This window comes from Chelonoidis abingdonii, chromosome 1 (assembly GCF_003597395.2).
Source record: "Chelonoidis abingdonii isolate Lonesome George chromosome 1, CheloAbing_2.0, whole genome shotgun sequence".
Classification (NCBI taxonomy): Eukaryota; Metazoa; Chordata; order Testudines; family Testudinidae; genus Chelonoidis; species Chelonoidis abingdonii.
Genome location: NC_133769.1, coordinates 332,929,796 through 332,943,306, shown reverse-complemented (window position 1 = coordinate 332,943,306; position 13,511 = coordinate 332,929,796). Strand labels below are relative to the sequence as shown.

At 40.7% G+C, this 13,511-nt stretch overlaps 2 protein-coding genes across 5 annotated transcripts in view; one reads left to right on the top strand and one right to left on the bottom strand.

Annotated features, from left to right (window-relative positions):
* The first annotated feature begins 4 nt into the window (after nt 1-4).
* On the top strand, nt 5-2,278 carry MRPL57 (mitochondrial ribosomal protein L57). 3 transcript variants are annotated; one of them, XM_032777442.2, is made up of 2 exons: nt 5-102; nt 1,769-2,278. In XM_032777442.2, exon 2 carries the CDS (start codon nt 1,772-1,774, stop codon nt 2,084-2,086), a length of 315 nt encoding a protein of 104 aa, XP_032633333.1. In that variant the 5' UTR covers nt 5-102; nt 1,769-1,771; the 3' UTR covers nt 2,087-2,278. The 3 variants fall into 3 exon arrangements, with proteins under 3 accessions (XP_032633333.1, XP_032633334.1, XP_032633332.1); XM_032777443.2 differs by having other exon boundaries at nt 7-122; XM_032777441.2 differs by having other exon boundaries at nt 7-145.
* Nucleotides 2,279-4,398: 2,120 nt separating this feature from the next.
* ZDHHC20 (zDHHC palmitoyltransferase 20) overlaps nt 4,399-13,511 on the bottom strand; it is an 85,610-nt gene continuing 76,497 nt past the window's right edge. For both annotated transcript variants that reach the window (XM_032777446.2, XM_032777445.2), the window contains 3 exons: nt 12,490-12,605; nt 11,962-12,039; nt 4,399-10,528 (listed from right to left, as the gene is read on the bottom strand). In XM_032777446.2, coding sequence (XP_032633337.1) covers nt 12,002-12,039; nt 12,490-12,605 — 154 coding nt within the window. In that variant the 3' untranslated portion in view covers nt 4,399-10,528; nt 11,962-12,001. The remainder of the gene's footprint in view (nt 10,529-11,961; nt 12,040-12,489; nt 12,606-13,511) is intronic.

Here is a 13,511-nt window from a genome sequence, read left to right as displayed (position 1 = left end):
CCCGTGGCTAGCGTCTGGCTCGTGCTGTGATGACCGTGATGAGCCGTTGCTGTCTTGTCTCCGGCCTGTGAGGAAGTGACCGGGCTGCGGTGAACGAAGCCGGTGACCGGGGCCGGGGGTCGGTGAGGCCGGATCTCGTCTTAGGGTGAATGGCTCCAGGCGCGGGCGGGCCCGCCACGCCCTAGCTCGTGTGGCCCGGCCTGTGCCCCCACGGGGCAGCCCTGAGCCCCGGCGGTTCTAGCGTGATCCCCGCAGCCCAGGGTCGGCGGGGGAGTAACGTCCCCCTCCCGGGCGGGCTTCCTGAGCCCGGCCTCCCCTGCTCCGGCGGGAAGCGAGGCTCCAGGGGCTGTGGAGCGGGAAATGCAGTGGGGCCGGGTGCTAGTCACAGCGCGATGGGCCGCGTAACCTGCGCCCATGCCAGCGCTGCGATTCGGTGCCGCGGGGTGCAAAACTAGTGCTACACCCCTGGGAACGCGCGTCCAGCCTGGGGCCGCCCACGGGCTAGAAGGCGGTGACTGGCAAGGATTTGGGGAGGGGGGGCAGTGAACAAGTAATTCAAGATGAGAGCTTAGTGTAATGCTATGGCAAAACGGGCTGCTGCAAGCTTTGAACGTGTAAATGCCCCTTTATATCCATTGGTGACACAGATACTGGAATCTAATTCTGGGGCCCCCATAGTCAAAAAATTCTCGGAGAGGATGCAGAGCCCAAAAATGATTAAACGATGGGGAAAAAGTGCCTTACATTTAGAGACTTAATGTTTAGTTAGATTAAAAAAATAATTAAAAATCAGGAGGTGAGTTGATTGCGATGTGTAAGTACCTTTACAGGGAGAAAATACCAGGTACTACAAGGCTATTTTACAAAAACCAAAGAGTGGAAAGTAATGCTGGACAAATATCCATTAGAAAGAAGGCATATCATTAACAGGGAGGGTGATTATCCAATGGCTCTACCACAGAAAGTGGTGGTTTCAGAGTGGCAGCCGTGTTAGTCTGTATCCACAAAAAGAACAGGAGAACTTGTGGCACCTTAGAGACTAACAAATTTATTTCAGCACGAGCTTTCGTGAGCCGCAGCTCACCTGTCATCACATTAAGACTGGATCCCTTTCTAGAAAATATGCTTTAGTCAAACAGAAATTATTGGCTGGATGCAGGGATAACTGGGTGAAAGTCAGTAGCCTGTGTTGTACAGGAAATCCGATTAAAATATCTAATGGTCCATTTTGGCCTTAAAAAAACCCTGTGAAAATCTGATGCATCCATCACTGTAGAATTTATCTGAATGGTGGTTATTTCAGGGTGCCACGTTCGTAAATGTTTAGCTTTGTAACACTTTAATGCAGTGTTTCCCAAATCCCAACCAGTCTGTCATCAGGCATGAACAGGCGAGCAGTGGCATTTTTTGAAAAAGTAAATGTTAGAACAAGAAGTGGGGGAAAGTTGCCTTCTGACTGGCTGTTTGTCTGTCTCACTGCCCTGCCTACTTCAGGGGCAGAGCAACCAATCAGAGTTCAATCTCCCTCTCTCCCCTCCTCTGCCAACAATGAGTGGGCTCCTCTTCCCCTTCTCTCCTGCAGCCACTGGCTGGTGGAAGAGCCCCGGAGCTCAGGGTGTGCCACAGCAGATTAAAGGCTGCTCTAACAGCTTAAAAGTGTTCTGAGCAAGTGTTTTAATTGTAGAGAAACTTTCTTTTTATTTCTAAACACTTTAATTATTCATAATAAACTTAAAAACTTTATATATATAATCTTATTTACTTTAAGGTAATGTTTCTGACCACAGCACTGCTCCGAAAAAGGATTCCTGGGAATCAATGGATTGGAAAATACAGAAGACCAAGAGTGGTTACTCTTTCAATGAAGTCTGCAATGATTCAAAGGCTAGAAGTTGAAGCTGAGAATGAATATTGGCTGAGTCGACCATATATGACACCAGAGCAGGAATATAAACATAATGCAGAGCGGAGACTTGCAAAATGGGAGGCCTTGAAAAGCCAGATGATATCTAAGTTTCCTGAACATAGATATGTTGCGGATCATTTGAATCACTTAAATGTGACTAAAAAATGGACAAACTCTTAAATCATATCTGTTCACTGCTGGTATATTTGCAGTGCCCTACCATCTGATCTGTTGTAGGCTGTTCAACCCCTCTTGTGGAAAATTTTGTACTTGGTATAAAAATGTGGGGATAAGGATGTGAATCTGATGAACATTTGTCTTCTGTTAATAAATGTAGAGTTAATGACATTAAAATCAATCATACAGGAAAAATGTGAGGTTTTTTTTCTTAATCTTAGCTCACTACACAGTGAAAGCTTTCCATACATCTCCAGTATATGCCTATCTTCTGTTATAAAGCAGGGGTTTTGTATAGGGCCATGTTGCATTTGGGCAGTGGGAGTTGCTGTGCAGAAATTGCTGTTGTGTAACGGGAGTTTGGCAGGATCACTGTAAACTTTTTTTTTTCCACTAGCTTCCTCCTCAAAAGTGGGGGGGGAAAGCAACCTTAGTAGGTTAACCAGTATTATTGCTGGCCTTTTCCTACCACTGAGTCCCTTTGCTTTATTATGAGATGAAAATGAAATTATGCTATTCTGGGCAGATTGATATCCAAGAATATTAGTATCTGTGCCAAAAAAATTATCTAAAAATAATCTGGAGAAGCAAAAGGGATTGAGGCTGTTAGGATTAAGAGTTTCTCTTAAGTATGACTAAATCCTGATTTAGTTATACTTACGGGTATGTTTTATTTGACCCATCTCTTCCCAGAACAGCATCCCATGGTCAAGGAAGCCAAAGTCCTCATCAGCACCATCTATGCCAGAGGTCCCCAATGTGGTGCCCGCAGGCGCCATGAGGCAGCTATGTGTGCTGTCAAACAAGCATTCCCCGAAATGCCACCGAAAAGTGGCATCAAGAGGCGTCGCTGCTGAAATGCTGATTTTCAGTGGCATTTCAGTGGTGACGCCTTTTGCCGTTGCTGCTTCTTGGGACATTTCAGCAGATACTTGTCCGCCGGCCACAGTCCTCAGTGGCTCGTCATCTGGTACCTGCCACCTGGAAAAGGTTGGGGACCACTGATCTATGCAGTGATGCATTTATATCCAGGATCCATGTGTCCCTGCCTGGGCCTTTACTCTCAACTTGGAGGATGTATGAGAACACTATCTGCACCCCCAACTTCTTCCCCCTCACTCCCGCAGCCCTGTAGTCATAGTCCTGTCACATATTTGCTTTCATTGTGTTGCGGTCTGGTCTGGTTTTCCTTAATTTAGATTACAAATGCTCCAGGGCAGGGATTCTTATATTGTCTTAACCCATTTTTTTCTACGAATTTCACTCTTGAGGGCATTGTGCCAAAAAATTAAATTCTGCACAGTATTTTAAAATTCTGCAAACTGTGTCAATAAATAAATGCAGAGACTCCACTAGCTGTATTAAGGTGAGAGATCACCCTAAGCCTCCCCACTCTCCACACCTGGGACATGGACTCAGTAGTGAAACTGCATCCGACCCTGACACAGCACAAGGCCTGGGCCTATGCCTGTGCCAAAAATACCCTGGAGCCCTGCCTCTCTGTACCAGGAGCACCAGGTGTGAGGCAGGTAGGACCCAAGTGGGGAGGGGCTCAGTGTGGGGCGAGAAGATTCTGTGTGGGACAGTTGGGGTGCAGGCACTTCAGTGAGGGGATCTGGATGCACAGAGGCCTGGGGGAGGTGCCAGGTGCAGGGGCAATGGGACTCTGCAAGGGATTCCAGGTGAAAGTGGTTGGGGCTCAGTGTGCAGGGGTGGAGCGGGTCTGGGTGCAGCTAGTTGGGAGTCAATGGCAAGTGGCCTTGGGCTCAGGGTGACACTGGGGGGCTTTTTGGAGTTTGAGTGCAGGGAGCTCTGGGGGGTGGTTTGGGTTCAGGGATTGGGGTTTGGAGGCAGTGAGGTCAAGATGCAGGGGCTGAGGTATAGGTATGGAAGATTCTGGGGGTTCTGGGTGTACAGCATGAAGCTTGGCAGGAGTGTCTGGGAGGTCCAGATGCATGGGGGAGCAGCTTCCCATACAGTGACTATTGGACTACTCTGAATGCATATTTCTTTTAATTCTCTTCACCTTTGACTCTGAAATTGCAGAACCAGATTTTCCATTAGACAGATCAGTATGAGGATTAAAACAGGATAACTTAGAATTAACAGTTACCATGTTGTCATTTGCTCTTGTTTTGGACTGTAAACCTTGTGGGGCAGAGAGTCTTATCTGTAGTGCAAAGCACACCATGCATATACTCGTCTCTAACAAAATTAGAGAGAATTTTGTCTTCCCTTTACAAATGTTTTAGCATTCCATCAACAGGTCAAACAAGCTTCCCTTGCCGCCACACAAATGCACTACATTTAAATAGTTTAATTTCAGAATATTTCACATTCTTTATTTAGTCACTTTTGCATTCAATGAGGTCAAGTGTCACAACTTAATACTTTACCACTTAGGAAAAGGGGGACCCAGAAGGTGCAAGTTTTGCCTAAACCGTGAATTGTAATTTAGATAAAATATGTAGGTCTGTACTTTGATTTACAAAAGTCTGAATACAAACATTCAACATTAAGTAATAACCTAAGAATACAGTGGTGAAAAAAATATATATGTATGGAGATGTTACAAGGTACAATTAAAATATGAACAAACTCAGGCAAAATTTGTTTTTTTTGTATATTTGATTAATTTATAAAAGCCATTTAAAAAAAAACCTCTTCAAAGTATTAAACTATAAATGGCAACGTTTTCTTTGTGCATAGGAATGTTCCTACCAGCAACATACAAAAAATACAATGTGTCATTTATTACATATTTATTCTTGTATAATTAACTTCAGAGACTCAAACAATTAATTGCAAGTGTATGTAACCCACTGAAAAGAACTACAAGTAAGACAGATATGTGCAGACACCCAGGATTTTGCCATTACAGTGCAATGTAGATGACATCCCCATTGGCAAATACAGGAGCTGCAGAGATATTTATTTCACAATTTAAATGGGGAAAATTCTTAATAAAGGACTAGCATACATCAGTCTTATGTATCCTCTGAACCATAATGTAGATTGATCCTAAAAATATTACTGTGAAATCTGATTTTCTCAGAATACCTGACTCGAGCTGATGCAGCAGGAAAAGAGCTCAACAGAGGCATGTTGAGCACTTTAGTATATTGTAACCTACATGTAAACAGTATGAAGTCTGCTGGTCACCATTAAATCTTTGGTGCCAGCAAGCAGGAGATCCTGATACTCATTCCCCAGCACATTTTGCATGGGTGCTATGCACTCATCTGAGTTTCTGCTGGTAAATCTCATCTTCTGAAAACCAAATGATGAAAACAATCTTGAAAAAATGGTCAGATTCTGCTATCTATTAGAAACAAGATTCAAGTAACCTCTGCAAAAATCACTGTTTTATTAAGTCTAACCTAAAACAAATTTTACTGTTACAGTAATGTTAAGATGCACTATAAGTACACTCTGCATTTTAATTACATATTATGGCAGTTCTATACTAAAGAAAAATATGCATACAAAAAGCTGTCCCTACATACAAAATAAATGGATAGAAATGAACTTAGTAAAAATTTTCAGTATTATACTAAACTTTACATACTACAGCTTCTCTTTGGTATCAATTAGTGATACTGCCAAGATGCCCTGTGTGTTGAATATCTAATTACATCTCAGGTACGGTGAACAATGGTTCCTGGGTGATCTGTGTTTACAGTTATTTCAGTAATTGAAATATCTGGAGTCTTCTTAAACAGATGTCCAAATCTCTAAAGCTTGCCTGGGTTCCACAAACTATTCTACTGTAATGTAAAACTTCATATTCAGAAGATACTTTTGAATTTGGTTGGTTGCTGCTCAAACTGAAGAATGATTGCACTAGCCTTATCTTTCATTAGACAGTCTGGCAATAGACCTTAATTGTTACTTACAAATGCTACTTCCATTCCACTGGTGGGGCTCCATTGAGCCGAAATTGCAATGCTTCAATGATGCAGACAAATGTCCACAAAGATTACTATAAACATACTAAAATCTGTTTCAAGCATGAACTTAGACTGGAATAGTACCTGAAAAATTTAGATACTTAAAACTCATAGAAGTGCAAGTGTTAGTGTGCCTAATTCTGACATATACTGTACTCAGAGTAGCTTGTTACCTATGCATTCCACAGATTGGGAATGCTTACACATTAGAGTACTTTCTTAAATCAGTAGTTAAATTAAATTAGTAATGTCAAAAATTTTCTTCTAAAATTACCCAGTAAAAATCAGTCAGTGGAAGTCTGGGCTCCAAAGATTACTTTCTATAAACTACTGATGTCAAATTCTGAGATAGTATTTTAAGAATTTAGTTGATAAGAGACAGCATCTCTCTTTTCCTAGATTCATCATACAAATCTGCGAAGAATCAGATGACCCCTATTTAAAACAATCTGATTATGTGGTACAAATTGTAAATGCAGCAAAAGTATTCCAAATTGAATTGAATTCTCTCACAGATTCACTTGTTTCATCTTTCCCCCTTAAGGGACTTCTTTATCATCTTAAGTATTCAGAAATGGGAGGAAACCCTTACATAGGAAGAGAACACAGCTTTGTGTCAGGCTTTTGTCCTCAAAACTGGAAGTTTAAAGCACATCACATACATTTAATACAGCTTTAAGAAGCTTTAATAGCTTTAAGAAGCATTAAGCACATGGATTCTAATGGTACCACTATACTCCAGCAATCAAATAACTGGAATACTATTTGTGGCTGGAACATGGAGGCATCTGAAGGCTTAAGCATTGGAACTGCTAGTCTTCACTGGCAATGCTAAAGCACTGCTGTGGCAGCACTTTAACATGGTTTGTGTACTTGCGGCAGAGAGCGCTCTAAAAAACCAGCGGTCTGAAAAACCCACCTGCACAAGGAGAATAGCTCCCAGCGCTGGTACACTTTCTACGTTGGCACTGTACAGCGCTGAAACTTGTTTTTTCACCTCCCTGAGCGAGAAAGTTGCAGTGCTGTAAATTGCCAGTGTAGACAAGCCTTAGCTGTCATCTCAGTATTTCTGTACTTGCACATATGGTACAGCTTTTATAAAAACAATCCAGCACTCACTATAATCATATTATCTCAAGAACACATCCACTGATCCTGAATGGGTGGGGTTCCTTTGATGCAGTGACTGGAAGTTTCTGAGTGGCTGAATAGGAAGACCTGGGCTGAAAGGACTTGCTCAGTAGGTTGCTCTCACAGGTTGTCCTGCCTCTGTAAGCCAAGCGTGGAAGCAGTGAGTTTACAACTCCACTCAGCAGCAAAATAGCTTCCCCCTGCTCCCTTTCCCACATCTGTTTCTTGCCAAATTTATTTTTATTGCTGGCTCTCTCCCCTTCTGTGTTTAATTCACTTTCCTTCACTCCAGTACAGAGTGCTCTTGCCTATGCATGGGAAACTGCCAATAGATTTGCTCTCCAAATGACAGCCTGCAAGATTTGATCCTGTTTCAGATGCTGTACCTATTGTATACGCAGAGCTCCTATGTCTGTTCTCAAAAAAGACAGCAAAGGTGACTCCCTGTATCAGAGAGAGGCACCACTCTGGCCAGTGGATTCTACTTAGTTCTATGAGACCATAGTTGGGCACCCTTTAAGATCAGTTTCATGGTATTTCCTTTCCATCAATATGGTCTTTTTTGCAGCAATCACTTCTCCAAGAAGGGTGAGCTGAACCTGGGGGATCTTTGTTGAACCACCCGATGATATTTTACATCCTGTAAAAGTGGCCTCAGATACTATCTGCTTTTATATCCAAGTATAGTTGTTCCTTCACCAGAATCAAGAGCGTGCTACTCTTATACCAGTCTTACTCAAAACGTCAGAAAATCTGGCAAACTATGGCACATCTGTATCCAGATTTATGTATCAGTGGCACCAATTCTGTATGGAAGTCTCAATTCATTGTTAGTGGCTTATCTGAGATACAGAGAAAGAATGCTCCCAAAGAAACTACTGCTCACTGGAAACCACACACAGACATTTGGCTTAATCTCAGAGGGCTTGTCTATATGCAGCTTTTGTACTGCTTTAAATTTTATCAGTTTAGAAGCCAATACAGTTAAATTGGTGTTAGCCTCTAGTGTGGATGCAATTATACTGGTATACTAAACAGATACAATTAACAGTCTTTTTAGATTCTTAAAGGCAGTACTGTTAAGTAGGAGAGCTTGCCACAGTAGAGACCTAGGTTCTATCCTTGCTCTGCCAGAAATGACCCTCTGCAACCTCTTAGATCTTCAATTAGCTCATCTGTAAAATGCAGGGGGAAATACACAGTCACATTTTCTATAACAACAGCTTGGGGTGCTTCACAGCCCTTAACACCTGTCAGCGGAAGAAGGGAGATGAAGTCAGGGTCTTCTCGTTCTCAACCCAGTGCACCTTTCCCCAAGCCATAGGATAATGGCTTGATGGGGCAATCTCTCTTTCCAAACCTAATATGTTGATTGCTAGAATTTGGTGACTTCTGTTTTTTTTATTTTCAGTTAAGCAGAAGTTGCTAATATTTGAGACGGGCTGAAAGATTTCAGGGAAAAGCGGTTTGTAGCTCAAAAGAAGGCCTATGATGTTTTTTGTGAATTCTGAAGTTGCTAGGTGCTACACTTTTTGTACAAAAGTAGTACAAGATTTGGAGAGACATTTTGCAAGACTTCTGAAAAGTAAAATTTTGGACCATTACATTTCCTTCCATTAGTACACTTGCTAGTGACCAGAGCATGCTTAAAAATTCTCAGATCTATCCCACTTTAAACAGTACTTGAAAATATATAGGAACAGGTACTGTTTTAATTCCAGAGATGACTTAGGACCCCTGTGAGAGCAAAATCCCGCCCCAACTTTAACCTTAGTGTTTCCATAAAATACACATTTAGTTTTGGAAGTAATTAGCCCAGGAACAAAAACATAGGTGGATCCCTTCAGCCCTGATAAACTGTTCTGCTGCCTCCAGTCTCAGTTTCAAGACGACCCAATTGCACCTATTCAGGATCAGTAGATACCATATAGTGGAATAAAGAAATTGACAAGTAAGGGACATTTTTCAAGTTTGCTGGGCGCAATATCAGTACCACTGAAAAATAAATATCATTAGTAGTCTTTTCTAAATAGGAGTAAGAAATGTGGATATGTTGTTTGCTGTGGGTCTCGAGCTTTGGATGGACTATATTCCCTGTATAGGAAATATTTAATTTGCCTTTCATGAACAAGATAAAGAATTATGTAAAGTGCTTATTTCAGCTATTTTTCAGTCACTTCCACTTAAAATGAAAGTAAAAGACAACAGACTAAAGCATAAAATAAACTTCCAATATATTCCCCAAATGCATGATCCAACATTTACATTTCATCACAGATACTTGAACTGTGTCTAAATGGTACTTTAGAGCCAACAATAAAAACAGAAGGTTGTTTTTTTTTATTAAAAAGCTAAAGCAAATATAAAACAATGTTTATAAACCATCAAGTGTTCAATATAAAAAGCAGTAATTTCCTCCAGTTCCATTTTCTAATACATTACAAATCTTACAGTAAGTTTTCTGCTGCCACTAGGATCTTGCTGCTCTGTTATCGCCCTGTGCATCCCATTTTGCACCCCTTAACAGAAAAGTGCACTAGTTTCTAAGCTCCTTTCTGGATTGACAATGTTTTGTAAGTTGAGAGGCAACTGTAGGAAAAGTAAAACTGCTGTTCAGGTTACTATATCGAAATGGAAATTCACTTTATGGAGTCACATTCCTGATATGATTGAAGAAATCAAATTACTAGTGGGCCCAATCCTGAAGCAAACAAGTGGAGCCCAAGTGAAAGAGCTTTACTTGCTTGGCATTTTGCTGCAACAAAGCAGGGCTGAAGGAAGGAGTTTTTAATCCACACAGCACTACAGAGCCAGGGTACAGGGGTAGTAAGTGTGTGATCACCAACTACTGGGTACTAGGAAGAGATGAAGATACATCGTGCTGCTCTTCCCTTCCGTGGTGTTTGGGCCACATGTAGCTACATAACGGAGACTCACTGGCCATGCTCTCTGTTTGTGGGCAACACATCCACTTTTCCCCTTTCTTGGTCCCCTGGAGACCTACTATGGAAGTAACTTCTGCAGTGCACAGGAATATGGGATCTGCCTGCTTGGGTCTTGGCAGAGCTACTCCCTCACAGCAGCAATGCATAGTTTCTGCTCTATTTGGGCCTTGTTCACCCACGCAGGACACTTCAGATTTGGCTCTTTTGTAGCAGTATATAAGTCAATGTTGCATAAATGCATATTAATAATCTTAAGGCATCTGTCTTACTTCCCTGCTCTGCAGCAGTGCTTATAAGCGTCCATTGTACCGCATAAAAACAATTTCTCATAAATCTTCTTTAACATGTTCACACTGTTCCATTTTACTGAACATCTTTCAAACAAAATTAATATTCAAGCACAAATGTGTTGCAGAAACCTAATTAAATGAAATAAGTTAATTAGTGGAAGTGTAACATTAACTTTAATAAATATGTAGATTAGTTTCTATTTAAGAATTATATCTACCTACCTTATAATTAATTCTACAGATAAGATTTTAAAACATATAATTTCAAGCTCCCTGCCTCTGGTAAAGTCCTGATTCATAAAAATACTTAAACATGTACTCATCTCTATTCAGGGCAACATTTAAACACAAGCTTATATGCTGTCCTAAACAGTGTTGCTTTCCTGAATCAGTTGTATTCTCTTTCTACAGCAGTTGCCCAGCTTCCTGCAAAGGACCTCAGTTTCCCTATTTCTCCTGAATGGTGACAGACTCTGGCAACCAGGGAAGTTCAACGGGGAATTTGCAATACAGGACGCCAATAGATGGTCCCTCTAAATTCTTCTTAACAACATAAAATGGTACATCATCACTAATAACATAACAGTCGTATCTGTATACAATGTGTTGCTCTTACGAATACTTCCTCATTGCATTTTCCTTACAGAATTCCACCAGATTTTTGTAAATTCACTATTACAAACTAAACTAGTCATTGTAAATGTACCCAGGAAATACAGAGTTTTCATGTATGCAGCAGCGCACCTTCTATTTCCCAAATATCAAATAAGTATATACAGAAACCCTTTCATATACAGAAAAATAATGTTACTGTCAATCTGAAGTGTGACTAAGCAGAGCCATTTGTTCTGTTTACAGAGATTGCTCACTGAAGCAGGAGTTACCTCACGCCCACGGCTTCTCTGACCTCATAAGCAAGGGCAAGACAAAACAATATATTGTTTAGCTGCTCCAGAACATCAAGAAAGCATTTAGCTTGGAACTGCCTCTGCAGCGAGTTCCTTCCACTGGTGGGTAAGGCTGGAATTCTTTGGCCTGCTCGCAGACCAAACTGTGGGGAAGGGCTGAGTCTTCTCAGCCCACAAATCCACTGCAATGAGGTTTGCTCCTTCTATCCACTTCTCCAGTTCCATCCCCTCCAGCTGTTATGACTCTGTCCCAGGAACCTCACGCTCAGCTCTACAAATGACCCTCCAGTTCATTTATCCACCGGACTCTATCCTTAAATCTACTCTTGCTCAGGGAAGGCTGAACTGACTTACTATCGGACCCCTTAATACTTCTGAAGCAAATAAATCAGAGGATGGTACTATTAAGAGGCAAGGTTCTCTGCTGTTTAATCAGACAGAGGAAGAGACTAGCCAACCCCTTTATTACTCTGCAGACAGAACGCTACGCAGAGCTATACCTCTAGCACTTGTGATGCACTGAAGAGGGAACTTTTTATTAAGAAGCTTTGAGACGTTATCTGAATTCACAGACTGGATATTTTATGGCTTCAGATGGTCAGAAGTAATTTATTTGCTGTTTCTGTGTAAAATAATCAATTACATTGATCTTACCTTTTTCTCATTGAGATAATTGGTCATTAATAGACTGAGATCAGCTTTCCAATGAAACTATAACATGCTTTTTTGCACCTAAAAAAAGTGAGAAGATCATCATACAAAGTATGTATTGCACAGACACTGGCTATAAACCACAAAGTTTACGGTGCTGCATATATTTGTCTCTCTCACCAACAGAAATTGAAAGATACTGGCTCACCCACCTTCTCTCTCTGTTTTACAGAAGTAATTTTCCCCTCCCTTTAAACCAAAGCACAAACCCACCCCAAACTAGAACATCCAGAACAGGAGACTAGAAAGTTGGAACTCTGATTTCTTTAGCACACTAATCTGTTCTGGATTAGATTATGAGGCACAAATTAGCCTCATTCTAGAAATAAAATATTGACTTTATTCCATTTGACAAATTTTTCACCCATTAATATTTTATTTACTAAACTTTAAAAATCCATTAGGAAAACACAGCTGAACTATAAAGTATGATACCAGCTGAGATGTGACCCTCTACTTTATAAATTCTACCTGATTTAACATTTTCTTCTTCTGAGCCACCTTCCACCCACTGACTTTCATTGTCCAACAATCGATTTTGCGACTCACTGAGTGGCCTGGCAGGAAAGGGCTGATTGGCTCCAGAACTGAAAACAGAGTACACAGAAGTATGGTCCAAAGTTAGATTTTGTAAGAAGCATACAAGTCATAAGTTACTGAAAAAATTAATAAAATTGACTTAAAAGTAAAACAAAAACACCAAACAGCCCAGGCAATGTAACTGGAAATCAAGTGTATTTTTTCCCGTTTGTAACCTTATTATGTATAGACTTGCTTCAGTGAAAACAGCCTCTGTCTGGACTGGTTAAGGCCATTTACTATTCTCATGGGGAAAACAGAAAATTGAATACTGAGGAATGCCTTGTTCAGAACTCCATGCTGCATTCATCTTGTGATTTCACCTACACAATTGCCATATAAATAATGAAAATAACATAGCCAGCACTTCCTGAAAAAGAAAAAGCAGCATAAACCTGCTCCATTGTTTAAGTTTAAGCAAGTTCCACAGGTTAGTTATCTTGCATAAAAAAAGTATATTTAATTTATTTCATAAAAGTTGGCTTTTTATTTCTCCAAAGCCCATCTACATCAGAAAACAGAACTGTTGCCAGAATGATTTAAGCCATGGATTCCCCTTAAGTGCTACTGTAGGCTGGACAATAACAGCACTTCAGAAAGACTTAGTTCCATATACATGCACAAAACTTCACCAAGTCTGAATCCAGCTTTCTGAAGAATACTGAAAACAGTTTTGTCCTCTCTAAACTAGCACACTTTTCAATGTCAGCAAACTACTAAAAATTGTTGCCAGCAACAGTTCAATTTCCTCAAATAGGTAGGGCTTGAGTGTCCTCTTGTTTATGCATTTATGGGACTACTTGAAATGGTAAAAACACCACCAATATCATGTGTTACTTTATATACATCTACCGCTTTCTAATCCTTCTCTAAAATTGTGTTATTATTTTAGTCTTTTCATATCCCTTCTGATA

Excerpts from the sequence above, each read along its gene's own strand:
- MRPL57 (XM_032777442.2), top strand. The coding sequence starts at position 1,772 with ATGTTTCTGACCACAGCACTGCTCCGAAAAAGGATTCCTGGGAATCAA.